The 17,658-nt window shown below is 41.0% G+C and overlaps 1 protein-coding gene across 5 annotated transcripts in view; it reads right to left on the minus strand.

The window, feature by feature from the left end:
• HSF2BP (heat shock transcription factor 2 binding protein) overlaps positions 1-16,512 on the minus strand; it is a 95,885-nt gene extending 79,373 nt beyond the window's left edge. For 2 of the 5 annotated variants that reach the window (XR_008330222.1, XM_053386841.1), the window contains exons 1-6: positions 15,498-16,285; positions 14,268-14,371; positions 11,541-11,690; positions 9,445-9,583; positions 7,650-7,767; positions 2,403-2,506 (exon numbers count right to left, since the gene is read on the minus strand). Coding sequence is in view for 4 of the 5 variants with exons in the window: in XM_053386841.1 (XP_053242816.1) it covers positions 2,403-2,506; positions 7,650-7,767; positions 9,445-9,583; positions 11,541-11,690; positions 14,268-14,371; positions 15,498-15,711 (829 nt within the window). In the remaining variant the exon portion in view is untranslated. The other 3 variants (XM_053386842.1, XM_053386843.1, XM_053386844.1) reach the window with 3 other exon arrangements.
• Between the last annotated feature and the right edge of the window lie 1,146 nt (positions 16,513-17,658).

The following is a 17,658-nucleotide window of genomic DNA, read 5'->3' on the forward strand; positions in this document are numbered from 1 at the left end:
AGTATAAAGTTACAACAGATATCTCTTTATTGGTTAATTTAAATGAGATGGGAGGCTGCACTAGCAACAGGCTAAGTAATTAACAAAAATTGCACAGGTTAGGAACAATTGCGGCTGTGGTGAAGATTTGGCAGAGAACAATCAGGGAAATGGGTGGAAAGAGGGAATATTGGCAGTAAATCTCCCTTAAAAATAGACTGGGAAGTCCTGCTCTGAGGTATTTTCATTATTTTTCTGTGCTCTGTCTTGTGCTTCCCTGCATTACTGTGCCTTTAGAATGTGAGTTTTCAGGGAGGGACACCTATGTCAAAAACACTTATGAAACTTGAGTCCTGGAGAGAATTCCACACACACAAATCTAACTAGCAGTAAACTAAACCTCCTTTTACAATAAATTAAGGGCTGACACCAATACTTAGTACAGAAAAGAAGCTTCCTGAAATATATTTGTAGTGAGTCAGGTCTCATTGCTGCACAATGGGTAAGTTGTTGCTATGCTACTGAGAAATACCACACACCAAGCCAGCCCAAGCTGGTGGGGTGCTTCCCTTCTATTTGCTAATGACAGATTATTTCATCACTGGGAAATGTAAGAGCTGATTGTGAAGGAGACCCCACCAAACTGCACAATTTGGAAGTTTCAAGCATTTCCTCAAGCAATGTCCCAAATCTTATAAGGGTAGGTACCGTATATACTCGAGTATAAGCTGACCCGAATATAATTTTAGCACAAAAAACTGGGAAAACTTATTGACTCGAGTATAAGCCGGTTCACCACACCACAAACCTGGTGGTGGCGGCAGCGGCAGAGGAAGAACAAGCAGCCTGAAAGGACTCCTTTCAGGCTGCTTGTTCCTCTGCTGCTGCCTCTGCCGCTCACAAGAGCAGGCATAGGAGCCGTGGTTGGGAGAGGCACAGCGCAGCGCAGCCCCTCTCCCAACCATGGCTCCTGTGCCTGCCCTTGCGAGAGGCGGGTAGCGGCAGAGGAAGGGCTCCTTTTGGGCCGCTCGTTCCTCTGCCGCCCGCCTCGCTCGAGTATAAGCCAAGGGGGGCTTTTTCAGCATAAAAAATGTGCTGAAAAAGTCGGCTTATACTTGAGTATATACGGTAGCTGTGTTAGACACGTTTTATGACTGTATGCAGTGGAAATTAGACAGAATGCGGTGCTGAGGAGTACTAAAAAAAATGGATTTGTTGTGTGTCAAACCTCAGAGGGCAAGTCTTGATAAAAATATTTGGAAATGCCTGGGTCTATTACCTTACCTATGTTGGTAAGACCCGCTTTGGCGCTGGCTGGGGGAACCACACAGCTGTTTTGGAGGTAAGCAGGCCTCTCTCAGTAGTCAAGAATCAAAACTGAGAGATTTCCTGTTCTTTGAAATGCAAGTCTCAAATCGTAACAAACAGTCAATATGAGGTATGTCTAAGATATATTTTGCACCAGTGCCCCTTGTCACATTTCAGTTCAATTCTGTTAGTTGCCTCCCATGGAGACTTGAAAAGTCCAAGCCCTATCACTCTGCAAGAAGCCGTAATACATTTTAACTTGGGCTTGCTTTTAAAAGCTGGGTAGCAAGCAGATACTGTGTAATTTATTGAAATAATGTATTTAATACTTTTATAATAATATATAACACTTTTATAAATATTTATAGATTTTACCAAGTGTTGATTTTAGAATTGATACCTATCCTAAGACTGAATAACGGAGAAAGTTATAAATTAAATGAAAGTGAGAATCTAATAAATAAAATACAGCTGAAGCAGGAAGTTAACAAGCGCAGAATCATAACTTTTCCTTTTGCCCTTCAGGACAAATGTTCAGACTTATCTTTCCATCAACAGTTGCAGTGTTTTTGTTTTTAAGAAGATGTCAAGCCATTTAATTAAACAATAGATTACATCAAATAGTTTCAAGCAAGAACAGCTTCTTTGTTCTAACATTGCATTTCAAGGGCATGGTCTAGATCCTTAATATTAATAATAACTGACTTTAAAAAACCCCAAGCCTGAAATTGATTAACTAATAGCTCAATCCTATGTACTTTTCTCACCATAAAGTCTCATCAAGTCCAATGAGAGGCCCTCCCCAGTAAGAGTGGACAGGATTTCAGCAATGCATAAATGAAGAATGTGTGATAGTTTTCTATATGCATAGGATAATCAGCATATAAACCTTTTTAGCAAGAGTAATCTTATACAACTCATCCTTCCATTCTCCATTCTCTTGCCTATCATATCTTAAGTTCCAAAATATGTCTTTTCTTACATGCTATACAAGGTGTTTTGATAAACAAGAAGGAGCTGGTTTATTTCCATTTAGCTAATATACTGACATTTGTTACGTAGTGAAAACATGTGTAGCACAATCTAGTACCGTATTGCATTCATAAAGGTCTTACCATTCAGGAGCCACCAGAGTAATGGAAAGAACCCTGGGCTTTCACTGATGTATTTCAAGCCTTTCACATTGATACTGACATTGTATAAGGACATCAGCATCAGTCTGTAAGAAAAGTTTAAAGGGGGAATGAGTATATGGATTTGCATCCCACTACAAAAGCTGCAAACCATGCTACTAACACAAGCCTCAGGAAGCTTTGCACATTCCTCACTTTTAAAAAGCAAAGGCTCAATGGATATATCAATATTAATATAATCCTGTATGTTCTTTTTATTCATTTTGTAATAATGTAGTGTAAAGAAATCTGGCAGTCAAATCCTATTGAACTAGCTGGAGGTGTTCATATGAACACAGCCTTATATGATCACACAACACATTCAGTGAATCCTCTTAATTGAGACTCCTCAGCGGATAGCCTATCATCCTGATTAAGTGCTTGTCCTCCTGACAAACAGAAAAGGGCACTTAAAAAAATTAGCCTGACAAGGCTTAATTGAAAATCCTGTCACAAATGTAACAAATTCCAATACAGTTTTATCCTTCATTCATTCTCTTCTTTTTTCTCAACTTTAACATCATCTTGTCATGTCTCTAACAAACTTATATGGCAACACAGCAATGCCTAACTCCAGCTGACCCTTCTTCACGAACAGAGCTGTGCCTCTCTCATAGTAACAGCCAGACAACCTATATTAAATTAAACTTCACAATAAAAGATGTGCCCCATTCCCAAAATTCACTGCCAACAATGTTCCTGAAGACCCCTGTTACATCAGAACCTAAATAAACTAAACTACTTACAACGTTTAGGGCTGGGCAATATCTGGTTTTCAACATCACGATATATCACCAGCTAAACATTGTGATATATTGATATATCATGAAGCCCCAAATAAGGATGGAATTATGTAGAGGTGAACATGACTTCATATTACTAATTTGCTGAGATACTTGAGATCCAAGATGGCTTGACCCCACCACCTCTTTTGGGGTTCTTTTTGTTTTGTTTTGTTTAAAAAAGCTTGATTTTTTGGTATCTAGCATTTTTTTCAACTGACATGTCTTGCAAAGAGAATAGGGTCTCTAAATGTCAGGACTTTTCAAAATCTGTTGTTGTCTTCCTTCTTCACATTTGTGAATAAAACTTTTTATCCTTGAGTACTACAAAGACAACCTCTGGAGCCCCACATAAATAAAATTTATGCTGAACTGAGTATCCCTGATATCACTTTTGGATTTTTCAGCTATGGCCCAGGCTTAAGTCAAAAACTTCTTCTAGGTGTTATATTAGATACTCTTGCTGAAAAGTCTGCAGTGTGTAGACAGGGATCCCTGAAGCTCTTTCTATAAGCTATGGCCTGAAGGTTCTGGAGGCCTGAAACACCACAGCTCTGCAAAAGGCCTACTGGAAAGACTAACAGCACTACTGTTATCCAGCTCTACATTCCTGGACTAAGTAGCAAGGGGTCAGAGCCATCATTAAAGATTTTTTCTGCCTAAGCAGCTTGTTTCTCTTGGATTTGCTGCCCGGCTTACTCCATCACCTGTCCTACCTAATTTCAGTACAGAGGGGGTCAAGAAAGGTGAAAGGCAGATTCATTCAATATACCTTTTTTGTTTGATAAAGAGCTCTAGCTAAAACCCTGCTGTCTCCTAAGAGACAGGAAACAGACTGGTCCTGCAAGGAAGCTCCTCCTTTGGGAGGAAGTCATCAATCTTAATCCTGACTGTTGTCATCCCACATGGAGCAACTGCCAAGTATTCTAGTCTGTTATTCTGCTTCTGAAGGAGAACAGACTCACATGACATGCATTCTTCTAAAAACTTATGTCCACCACTTTGAAGTTCACATAATAAGAATATAAACTGATCTGAATGTTTGAGCAATATCAATAGAGTAAAATTCCAAGATTACACAAAGACAATAAAACAACTTCTACTATTCGAAATCTGTGCTAAATTTTTGTGAAAATAAAATAAAAGCTTTTTCTCTCCCAGTTATCAGCTTTCAATCAGGACAGCAAACCAGGGCTTATCTGTTGTGAGGTTGAGAAGAAAATACTCTTAAGAGGACTTTCCCACCATCACCTCAGATGAACAAGTTAGCCTTTTATTTACATTTCAGAAAGGCCAAAGCATATTTTGTTGAATTACATAAAGTCACCAACTATGCCATTATTTCTGAAGTGACACTACTCTTGTCAAACCACTTGTTACTGTTTACACAGCACTCTGAAAATATACACAGTGGATAAGTGCTATGCTCAGTCAGCTATTTTCAAAAGCCTCCAGAAATGTTTCATAACACCGCTTTGCTAAATTGTATGCTTCCTAAACCCTCACACAATGAGATAATAAAATTTTAAATTATGCTTCTTCTTCTGTTACGACAGGAATTTATTCCTTCCAACTTAAAATTTTCCCATAAAAAATAAACGGTTGAGAATCAACATGAAAAATAAAACACAGCTGTCATTTATCTGCTTTATATTACAGTATTGAGTCTCGTTGGCTTTTGTAGATTTTGCTCTCAAAATGGTCTGGTAAGCCACCTTCACCATAAGAGTGGTGGGTCCAAAAATATTTTCAGATTCTGTTGCTAGTATCTACGCCTTTGGTCTATGTTCTTCTTTGGTCTCTGATACTTCTGAGTCATGGTGGCATCTGGTCTTAAGCCTTTGGATTGAATGCAATCCTAGGGTGAGGTGGAGAGGCTGAGCCTTGGATAATTCACCTGCCCTGTACAAACTGGTATGGCATCCACATTTCCTCTTTTTCATAACATTTCTGGACAAGCTTGACATAAAGGTGGATAGTATTTGAATTCATATGAAATACTTCTCTGGTAGGCTTTGTAGTGTGGATTCTGCCACTGGCACAGCTGTATTATGACCTGTGGTCCCTGCTACTATTCCGACGGGGGGAGGGGAGAGGAGAGGGAAGAAGGACGAGGATCTGCCATGTTCAGGTTGGAGATGCTATCTGAAGCAAAGGGGAAAGGAAGCAAAAAAAAAAAAAAATACCTTGCATTCCACCTTGATGCATTCCGCTTCAAGATGCTTCAATCACTACAGATACAAATTTTCTTTCCCACATCATGTTGCATCATTCCACAACCCCCTTTGGTTGCGGGGCTGTGGCGGGAGTGGGCTCTATCAGGGCCTCAAAGATTGTCTATTCAGCAGGTGCTGGGCCCCCTATGTAAGATGAGGATTAGGCAAAGAGACCTCAGCTTTTGCATCTTTCTCTGTTTTCTAAATCTATTATCCAGAGCAGAAATGTGAAAATGAAAATAGCTTTGATGGCGATCCACTCAAATCTTTCTCCAAGTTAGGAGAGAAACTGGGAAAAGAGAGGAAATCACATCCTTCTCCAGACCTTCACATTCATTCCTGCTTATCATATTCCAGAGGAGGGCCATATCGTGATACAAAAGGATCTCTTGCAGTGTCTGCTGTTCAGTATCATTAACCCATGTAAAATTATGTAACATTTCTTACAGTGCAAGGGATTAATACTTCTTGATATGGTCTTTCAGTCTGTTTATCAGTAATATCAGTAGATAACGAAATGGATTAAAAGTGACGTAGAGCAACATGGCTGTGCTTTGTGTTTTCCTTTCAGCTGTTTGTTTTGTAGGGAACTGAGGGATTGGTTATTGTGAACTGAAAAAGTAAAGCGGTAAAAAATACTAACAGAGGGAAGCAGAGTTTAAACATCTTCTGCTAAGCTGTTCAAAGGGCAAAGCTGTCTGCCAAAGCAAACAGCCTGGGAGTTGATCCCTATTTCTTCAGCACCACCTCCTATCATCAACTGCTCTTATATTTGCTATACTACAAAACTATATCTGTACTTTAAAAAATGTTCAAACGTTTTAATAAGGTATCTCATTTTACTTATCTCTTCAAATGTAAGTTTTCTGGGGCTAGAAAATACAGATTTATGACCAGCACTAGTTCTGTCCAGAAATGCTAACTTAACGGTAAGTGTTTTACAAAGCCTGCATCACCATCTGGTGGCCATCCTTTGTGACAACATATAGAGACAACTGAAATTTATATAGCATATTTTCAGTAGCAAACAAAACAAAGCTAGATTTTAATGTATTTGGAGCTACAGACTAAGGTACAAATCCTCAATCTTCCCTGCCTAGGAGTTACATATCTAAATAGCTTATTAAGGCAGCGATACAGAAAGCCGCTTTATCCATTCATAAACTCTTGCACAAATGTGTTTGGTTTGCTGCTCCTTCACCTGGCAAACTGACAGAGGAACATCTCTAAGGACGTCAGTTCTGAAACTTCCCAGAGATTTGGATTTGATCTTTTGGGCTGACTGTGAGGCTCAAATGCAAGGATGACCAAAGTACTTGCTACAATTTTATCCCCATGTTCAATATGCTATGACATTTACAATGCTTGGATCTGCTGCTCAGATTTACTAAACTGCCCAGTTTCTTCCCAGACCAAAGACTGTGGTTGGATTTGTTTCACTTTATCCAGCAGTGAATGGCATGGTGGCAATTACCTGACCTACTGACATTGAGTTGCTGCTGCATACCGGCAGGGAGTTGCCTTAAACTGAGTCAAATCACTAACTCAGTGGCTCTTCCAGGGTTTCAGATAGTGAGCCTTTGCCAGCCCTACCTGAGCATACTGGGGATTGAACCTACAACCTTCTGCAAGTAAGGCAGATGCTCTACCGCCCAGTGGGAAGGGTCAAGGGGGAAAAGTGGATAGGACAGTGCACACACAACAGCAACACCAATCCGGTGCTCCTGCCAGTACATTCACACAGCACCAACTTCCCTGCCACTTCACCCATCCCACTCTCCTTCCCCAAAAGCAGCAGCAACACAGCTGTTAGAAGGTCAGGTAAGTGCTGCTGCCGCACACCATACCATCCACTAATGACTGCACCCTGGAAACCCATTGTCTTCTGTCAATAAAGATGACTTGCCCACTCTCGTAATATCTTCATAAACCTTACCTGGGAGCCTCTCTCATGTTATTCATAGCAGAGGCATTTGTACGGTAGGCAAGTATTATTATCCTCCAAGATATGGAGAGAGGGAGGGGTTAGGGGTTAAGTCTGACTAACAGTGGCTTACCTAAACTATAGACTCCCCACTTAACAACTCATTTTAGTTCACAGCACTTTAAACATTCCACCACACTATATATCATTCTTGACTATATTAGATTAAGACAACAAGTTTCATTCTAAAAACATCCACTCATCATACACTTTAAGTTTTGTGCAGCATCCAAGCTTCATGTCTCCCAGAAGTTGCATCATTGTGTCCAACAATACTTGATTTGAATTAACTAGGAATTCACGACCACATGCTAAAGCAGCAACATCTACAAAAGAGAACACAAAAATAAAAACGTAATTTAAAGAGAGAGAGTTCTTATTCAGCACAATTTTGTAAGCTAACAGCACTACTGAAAATTCTGTACAGTAATTGTTGGGAAGGCTATGGATTAGAGTTCTAGAAAATAATCCCCTACAAGACAACAATAATGATGTGCTGGTTTTTGGTGCTATGTTTCACTACAGCATCTTCTAGAGATTAAAAATATCCAGAAATTTTGTAGCTATGGAGGAAAACCATGGGCTGAGAGGGACAAATTCTGCAGAAACCTGAAATATAAGCACAACTCACTTCCTTATCAAGCCTAGATGTAATGAGTTTTTACAAATGTTATTATGTAAAATAACATTGTTTTTGCAGATATTATGAACAATAAAGTACATACATAATTGAGATACATATATAAATGTATCAATCACACCTGATTAAAGTGTATTTAAGTATTATTTCACTGTTTGTGAAAGCTATTACAATCCTCACAAATGCAAAAGCCTACTTGAGGTATAAAATTAAATAACAAAAACATTACAATAATGTTTACATTGCTAATTTATATAAAAATATTCCTATATGTCCCCCACTAAAGAGTACTATTGGGCTAGGTCTTGCACTTTATTATTCCAGTAGACTAATAGAGGATAAACAGATTCCACTTTTCAATACATTTATTATCTTTTTGTCTGCCTTCCTTTACTCTTATGAAGTTTGTTAACTTAGCTTCCATGATTAAGGCTGTTTCTGAGGTTATAAAAAGCCTGTGTAGGATTTGCATGCCATGGACAGCTTTAATTTGAGCGGTGTGGGTGTCCCAGCTGCTTCACAGGCCTTTTGCAAGCCCTGAGGGATTTGCTTCGAGTGCTGGGGGAGAAGCAACAGGATAGCTTCCCCATCACTTCATGGTTACAGGATACGCTCTTAAGAACATAAGACGATCCTGCTGGGTCAGGTCAATGACCCATCCAATTCATCATCCCGTTCCCACAGTGACTGACCACATGCTTGTGGAAAGCCTTCAAGCACTCTGCCTGGGTAGAGAGAGAAGGACCTGTGGGGTAGGGGTGAAAGATACACTTTTGGATAGAGACAGAAGGATCTGCGAGGTGGGGCAGGGAGATGTTCCTGTATTGAGGGAGAAAGGAAAAGAAGGATCAGCAAGGTGGGGAGCAAAAGATGCTAATGGAGAAAAAAAGTATGTACACTGGGGTGTGGGAGAAGGGGAAGTATGTATGTGTAGCTGTTTGCATGTAGTGTGAGTGACTGAGACATATGTTTCTAGCCTGTATGTATGTGGTGTTTGCATGCACTGGGCAGTGCAAGTGAGTATGAAGTAGAGTGAATCTGGCACAGGGGCAATGTTTCCCTAGTTCTATTTAAAATCATGCATTGGTTTTATTATCCTACACATAAGAAGCAATTTACTCAATATTTGTTCTCAAGCAGGAAGTCATTAATATGGGGAGGTCAGTTTTGCTAAATACTAGTAGTTTTTAGTTTAGTAGTAAACTACTAGTAGTTTAGTAGTTTAGTAGTAAACTACTAAAAGTTACTCTGAAGTATATCAGCTCAGAAAAAGTCTTTTGAAAGGTAGAAACTTAAAAAAAAAATATGCTAACTTAAATATGATGTGTTTCATTATTCTTATGACATTCCAGGACAAACTTACTTGTAACAATCCCTGCCAAACCTAACACAAACTGACTTTCATCAGAATCCATGTCTTGCTGTTTGATATCTTCACTTAATGATCGCACAAAACTCTCCATAGTCTGTCCAGCAATGCTAAAAAACTTTATAGCTTTACTCTGAAAATTCATAAGGAAAAATTACTACTTTGTGGTTATGAACTTACGAGTTTTTAAATAATGGTTAGTTTTTTTCAGTAGGTAAAACTCAATGGCACTATGATACTGATCTGCACAGAACATTACCAAGACTCCTCTATTAAGACAAATGTTTTTCAGTGACTTTAGCTCTCCTAAGCAACTGTAGGAAGAAGAGTTTAACTAGGGAAATAATGTCTATAAACATTATGAAACCAGGCATTAGATTAGTAGGATTCCAACATATTATTGAGATGCCTTTCAATGCATACATCAAGAGTGTAACCCATGTTCAAGAGGAGCAGCAGAACAGGTGGTTTCACCTATGTACAGAGCACAACCATTTCCAGATGTGTAGCTGTGTTAGTAGCAAAAACAACAAAGGATCATGTGGCACTTTATTTCCTTTCATTAGTTTATTCATTCTTGAGATTTATATCCCACACAAGAGGTCCTTGGTAGGTCACAACTCTATAAAATATAATCTTAAAAAACAGAAACATAAATCAACCTGCAATGCGGCCTTTCTCAACCTTGGGTTCCCAGATGTTCTTGAACTACAACTCCGATCATCACTGACCATCTTGTGTAGGAATGATGGGAGTTGTAATCCAATAACATCTAGGAACCCAAGGCTGAGAAAGGCTGTGCTAATGTATTCAGGTGGCCTATCCAAAGGCCCAGAGGACAAGAAGCTAGTTCCAAAAGTTAGATTTATGAAAAACTAATAAATAATATCATGGCATAAATAAATGTGTGCCATAATATATGCCACAAATCTCCTTGTTTCTGTGCAGGGGACAGCACCTCAGAGAAAGAAAGAAAAAACCCCAAAGTGCATGTGCCAACAGAGACAAGCTGCTCAGGTTGTGACAGAAAAAGCAACAAGGGAAATTTATTATACCACTTAACTTCAAAGGAATTCAAGGTGCCATATAGGGTCATCTATCCACCTGTCCTCCTAATTTAAGCTTCACAACAAGCCAGGCCAACAGATAATGTCACCAAGTGACACCCAGTAAGCTTAATGGCAGGGTGGAAAGTATGAACCTGGGTCTCCCTAGTCCTAATTTGATTATGCTAACCACTACACCATATTAATATGGTGCAGCAGTTATTGTCTTACACATAGCTGTTGGGAAATTATGGTTTGATCTGGGAAAACTAGCACATAGACTGAATTTGTCATATATAGTTCATTCACAGATTACAATTACTGTGGGTTCATACATTTTGTATTTTCCCTAAGGAATTTTATTTTGAAGGCTGGATATTTATTCACAAATTAAAGTGACTTACAGTGGAATCCTATACACATCTACTTACCTGGTTGCTGATTTGGTACCAGGCCAGGTTCAAGTTTACTGTGTAAATTCACAAAGCCCTAAAAACATGAGCCCAAAGTCCCTTAAAGGCCACCTAATTCCTTATGCACCTTGATCACAGAGATCATGTGGTGGTGTCCTTTACATCTGGTTGGTCTTTACCAGAGACTGAGTCTTTAGTGTACCAGGTCCTGATTTAAGGAACTCCTTGGCAACAGAAGTCTGGCAGGAGTTATCACTGCCTTTCAAAATACATCTTTGAAAACTGTACTGTTCACAAAGGCCTTTGGAATAGGAACTTTTAACCACTTTTACTGATGTATTGGGAAGTTCTTAATGTTTTATGTTTTACTATGTTATATATATGCTGTAAGCCGCCCAGAGTGGCTGGGGATACCTAGCCTGATGGGCGGTGTAGAAATACGAAGAAGAAGAAGAAGAAGAAGAAGAAGAAGAATGTAGCAATTTTAGTGTCTCAATCACTGTAAACAAATGCAGATTGTCATTCTAATCAGAAAGACACAAAAGTAATTTTTTTAAAAAAATGTTTGAGTCAAAGCTGTCATTTGTGTATAATACGTAACAAATAAAGATCTCTGCATCACTGAACTTACACTTCCTAGAATACTTTTAACTGCTTCTTCATTGCTAGAGATACTCCACAACAACGTGCAAACTGCAGCACCCATTTCTGTACAGTATTCAGCTTGCTGCAATAATTGTTGCTTTGCCTCATTCAACTGCTGCCGAACAGTTAATTTTTCCTGAAAGTAATAAAGCTAATATGTGATTCATATTGGATTATATCAGACCGTTCTGATTAGATTTCTCAATAAGTTCCAAAGTCCTATGAGCATTAAATAAAAAAAACTTGGCTCTGGTGAAGAAGATCTGCTAAGATTTAAATTCTTCCTAAACTGTGGAATTCTCTCATATCTGCATACATAGAATACTTTTTGCTTATTTATATTTACATTTACATTCCATTTTCCTTCAAGGAGCTTGATATAGAACACATGGCAAACTTAAGTATATTCATCAGAATTTCATCTCGCAGCTTCTATGGCAACATTACACAGTCATAAGCAGAAGAAAAGAACAGTCTGGATAATTATATAAAAATAGATAGTAGCAATGTTCTCAAACAAGTATTCTTGGTAATATAAGCCACAATTCTAACAATATCTACTCAGAAGTGAATCCTACTGCATTCAATGGGAATTATATTGTAATAGTTGGTTGGAGCATGGTGCTAGTAATGCCAAGGTTGCAGGTTTTATCCCCTGTAATGCATATTCCTGCACTACAGAAGGTTGATCATCCTCATGGTCCCTTCCAACTCTACAATTCTATTCCTAATGTAAGTTGAGTGAGGATTACAACCTGAGCCAGGCAAAAGATATGCTTTCCATTAGTGCAGCTCCCTCTTTGGCAAAGGGGCAAGCTTTTGTCTTTGATACCACAAGGAGGTTTGGAGGGAAACAGAACTCAAAAGATTTGTTAGATCTCTTGCCTGATACATCTTATGTAAACTAGTACACTTTTGGTACAATTGTTCCTCTATCAGCGTGCTAAAAATGCACTCTCCATGTGAAGATGGAGTTACAACACCTGCAAATAAGCTATATAGAATTTAAAGCTAAGTGCGCATGGGGCTGCACATAAAGGAATGGGGAGGTGGGTGAAGCAGAAATAGCAGACAATCCACAAACTTTGTCCAGAAAGGAAAAATGAAAACAATTCAAGAAATTACACTATAGAATTAATCCTAGCTAGAAAAGATGCAGTAACACTAATTAATTTAATCATTCCTGTGATAAGCTAGCATGAACATAAGACAGCAAACCAGCAGGAAAGTCCTGTATTGTAGGTTAATACATGAAAAGTACAGAAGCAAATCTCACTAAAGTCAATGGCGTTTACTACCAGGAAAGTGACTGGAGGACTGTAGTCTAAAATGTCAACAAAAGTTGAGATCAGTAGTTACTCTCACTGAGCTCAATGTGAGTTGACATATGTTACAAACAGCTATGTTCTGATGGACCTCCACAGTGCTACTTAGAGCATCTGGAACCCTTAGTATGAATGATATATCCTTAATTGTTTCTGAACAAACACTCAGGATTGAAGATTTTTCATGATGTTGCATCCAAATGCAGCTTTAAATTTTTCAATATACTGTACAGCTGTAAAATTGTTTAAAAGGTGGAACTAACCACTAAGTAATTTTCTAGCTGGCCAGAGAACAATTAAATCAGAGATGGAGCAGGTTTCATGACAGAACCAAGCAATAACCCATCATGGGAAGGAGGCCAACTTTTCTTAGTCGCCGATTCCCATAAATATGTGAAACTCGTTTCAGTTTTGTATATTCTGGGAAACACCTAAGCAAGAGTCAAAGATGCTCTCTCTCTCTCAGAACCTCTGTTTTACCAGGAACTCTGCACGTGCTCTGAAATCCAAGAAAATACTCAAGCAGGTAACTGGCTAAGTTAGATAGTCTCTACTGGTTTTATTTTAACATCTGTATGCGAGACTGTTGCCTTCCTTTTTTTCCTAATACAGTGGTACCTCGGGTTAAGTACTTAATTTGTTCCGGAGGTCCGTATTTAACCTGAAACTGTTCTTAACCTGAAGCACCACTTTAGCTAATGGCGCCTCCCGCTGCTGCCGCGCTGCCGGAACACGATTTCTATTCTCATCCTGAAGCAAAGTATTTAACCTGAAGCACTATTTCTGGGTTGGCGGAGTCTGTAACCTGAAGCGTATGTAACCTGAAGCGTATGTAACCCCAGGTACCACTGTACAATTCTTTAGCTTCATTGGCATTAAAAAGCAATTCTCCAGAATTTCTCCCTGGAATCTTTTCCGTGTGATGGATGGCATAGATGCTAATGTTATCCCTTGTTTCCTGAGAATATTACACAAGATTTTGGGAAATTCTAAATCCACAGAACTCTGGAAAGATCAATCCAAAGCTCCTCTTTTGTTTTTTCTTATACCTCAGCTAGGTCTTTGCAGTAGGGCTCAGAAACTCCCCAAGCAACTTCTAGGATGGAACAGGCTACCATAAGACAGAATGAACCTTCTTTCATACCTCTTTTTGCAGGAACCTTTCTACAAAAAAGAGGGGGTTGCCAGGACAGAAAAGCACGCCCCCCCCGACTGTCTCAACATGTAAAGAATTTGAGCTGTAAGGTTGCACTCCTTCCTACTCATAGCTGGAGTTAAGTCCCACTGAACTTACCTCTGAGTAGGCATGTTTACGATTGCCCTTATTGTTAGAGGTATAGCACAATTATGTATGTAAAAAAGTGGGTTTCAGCTAATAATCTACCTACCTTTCTTTCTTTCATACAATCTGCTTGGGCTGCTTCTAAACGGGCTTTATAGTGTTCGCAATCCATTCTTAATTGCTCCACTTCAATATCTTTCCTTTCCACAACTGTAAAAAATGGAGGGCTCAAGTAAAACAATAAAAAGAAGAACAAGCATTCTCAAATACAGTGGTACCTCAGGTTAAGAACTTACGGTAATTCATTCTGGAGGTCCGTTCTTAACCTGAAACTGTTCTTAACCTTTAGCTAATGGGGCCTCCTGCTGCCACTGCGCCGCCACCGTGCGATTTCTGTTCTCATCCTGAAGCAAAGTTCTTAACCCAAGGTACTATTTCTGGGTTAGTGGAGTCTGTAACCTGAAGCATCTGTAACCCGAGGTACCACTTTACTATAATGCACATGTAGCCACTTATCGGGACGCGGGTGGCGCTGTGGGTAAAACCTCAGTGCCTAGGGCTTGCCGATCGCATGGTCGGCGGTTTGAATCCCCGCGGTGGGGTGAGCTCCTGTCTTTCGGTCCCAGCTCCTGCCCACCTAGCAGTTCGAAAGCACCCTTAAGTGCAAGTAGATAAATAGGTACCGCTTTATAGCGGGAAGGTAAACAGCGTTCCATGTGCTGCTCTGGTGCCGGTTCGCCGGAGCAGCTTCGTCACGCTGCCACGTGACCCGGAAGTGTCTGCGGACAGCGCTGGCTCCCGGCCTCTAGAGTGAGATGAGCGCACAACCCTAGAGTCTGTCAAGACTGGCCCGTACGGGCAGGGGTACCTTTACCTTTAGCCACTAATCAGTAGCAATATAAAATGTGGCTAAGTGAAAAAGCTCCAATTCTGCCATGAGAAACATGTAAAGGGGGTGCTGGAGAGAAGCAGTGAGAAGGCAGGTGCTTAACCCTTTCCCTGTCAACCATTTCTCCACTCCAAATCACTATTCCCTCCCAAAGCTGTTTTTCCCCAGGGAAGATTTGCAACAGAGGAGCATCAGACAAGGAAAGGATTGGGCATTCCCTTACCTCTCTGACATTTTGAAATCCTCTTCTCACCCAACCACAAGTATTTTCTTGAGGTCAAGAATGAGTCAAACATTTCTCTGTCCTATCTAACTTGGACCTCGATTATTCAACTTTCAGTTACTTCAAGAATATTCACCACCACCACAAACTTAAGTTGTTCGCTCTAAGCTGCTTTTATGGCATTAATGATTTTACAGCATTAATGACAGAACCTAAGAACTCACTTGTTTCAACAGCATCCAATTTCTGCAAGTTCTCCAAGATATCATAATTCAGTATTTTGGGCAAAATGTCATGTAGCTGCATCACTTCAGTAGTCAGCCTCTCCAAAGCTCTCTTTCTGACTTTAACAAATTCCCCTTGCGTCTCCACTTTCTGTAACAGAAACAAAAACTCATTATCTTTTTCTCTGTACTTACTATTTACCATATATGACATGTTGGACACATTCTAGAACTGTTTTCAGCGTTTAAGACCCCTGAAATTTCTTCACCCTCCCCCCAACTACAATATCCACAGTTCAACCTAAGTTTCCAAGTCCAGAAGTCTACATTACAGGAGTGTTGTAAACAACTATTTCTCAGTTCTGAATGACAAATTGAAGGCACTATCTTAAGCACTAGCAAAAGAACCCGGATGCCTCAAATTTCAGTCCATGACTCCAAAGCCACTACGCACCAAGGAAAATGTTCCAGTCATAAAGTTTTGGATAACTTTTTACCCTCCAAAAGTTGTTGGACTACAACTCCCACCAGCCCCAGTTCTGTTAACTGCTAGGCCTGCTGGCCTCTGTTGTCTGTGAAGAGAGGGGAAAGGGCAGAAGGGCAGTTCCTGGCTCCATGATTGGGCCAAGGTCGCCCTTTATAAGGAGTTGGAGGCTGGACCCACAACTGCCCCTCTCCCCTTTTTTATCCTCACAACCATCCTATGATTTAAGCTTGAGAGCGCCCGACTATCCCAACGTCCCCCGGAGTGTTTTGTGGGGTAGAGGCGGGAACAGGACAGGGGACGAAGGTGCCTCAGAGGCTGCTGTGAGGAGGGCGAGGAGGGGCTCATCCCTCATCCCCGCGCCCAGCGCCGGATCCTAACGGGACGAGAGCGGGCCGAGGCGCTTCCCTCGTCCTCCTCGGCCGAGCCCTCGCGCTACCTGCTCTCCCTCCTGCGGGCAGCACGCGCTGCCTCGGCTCGCGCGCTTCATAGCAACGCCAGCCAGCCGCGAAGCGAGAGAGAAACAAGTCCCTCTGGCCCCGCCCAGATAACCCTCCCAACACGTGATAGGAGGAGGGTGGGGGGAAGTGGGGGGGTCACGCACCTCGGAACTTCCGCTCCGAATTCTCAAGTTCTCGATGGTGTCCGCTCTACACCTTTCGCATCTCTGTGGCGGAGACCCCATACTTAACGTTGGAATCTCGCGCAAAAAACCATAGAGATTAATTTCGAAGAAACCCTTCGCTCCTCCTTTATCAGCGGCGAGCTCCGTTTGGTGGAAGGGTGAACTCAAGCCTGAGAGAAGACGGGGGGGGGGGGGAATGGCACGGGAATGTGAAGTAGGGGATAAAATTGAGATTCCTCGTGATGCGCGCACAGACTATTAAAGGAATCATAGAAGCGTAGAGTTGGAAGGTACCCAAGGGTCATCTAGCCCAACCCCCTGCAATGTAGGATGATGCAGTTTACATGAAATCGGTTCTGTATAGGTTAGCAATACAATAAAATAATTTTTGTTTCTTTTGTAGTATTTGAGTGAAGATCCGCATTATCCTTTGCCAACAAAAATCGAACAGCTAAGCTGCCTTTACGACCAGCCCCGGCTCTCATATAAAGCATTGCTCTGCTTTCCTTTGGACCATCAGTGAGGCCGGGAGCGGGGTCTTGTCGCCTGGGCAGCCCAAGGCCTCCACGCACACTGCCTGGGCTTGCTCCCCGGGGAGGTCACTTCGGTGCTGCTAAAGTAGCGGTTTGACTTCACGCCCGGAAGCATACTCCGGTCCAGATTGTCCCTCGAAACAGACGGATGCCAGCACTGCAGTGGCTGATTTGAATGTGGCGTTGATTGCACCTGTCACGTCACCCCTACTTGCTCGCCTTGAACTAAAACGCCCTCAACCTTTCGCAAAGGTAAAACCATGACCTCGGTGGGAATAAGGTTGCAATCCTACACCTGCTGGGGCTCTAGTTCTGAGCTAGGACAAAGCCTCATCGAACTCAATGGAGGTTACTTCTGTGTATCGATGTGCTGGGAGCAGGTCCCATAGCATGCTTTTTTGATACTGGATTTTCCCCCTGTTTGTTGACCGTGTATTTTTAATTTGCTCGTATTCTCGTTCGCAACTTGAGTATAAAGAGGAGGGCATATTAAACGCCCTGTTTGACTGGGTAGGGTAG

The sequence above is a fragment of the Podarcis raffonei genome, chromosome 4 (assembly GCF_027172205.1).
Source record: "Podarcis raffonei isolate rPodRaf1 chromosome 4, rPodRaf1.pri, whole genome shotgun sequence".
Taxonomy (NCBI): Eukaryota; Metazoa; Chordata; class Lepidosauria; order Squamata; family Lacertidae; genus Podarcis; species Podarcis raffonei.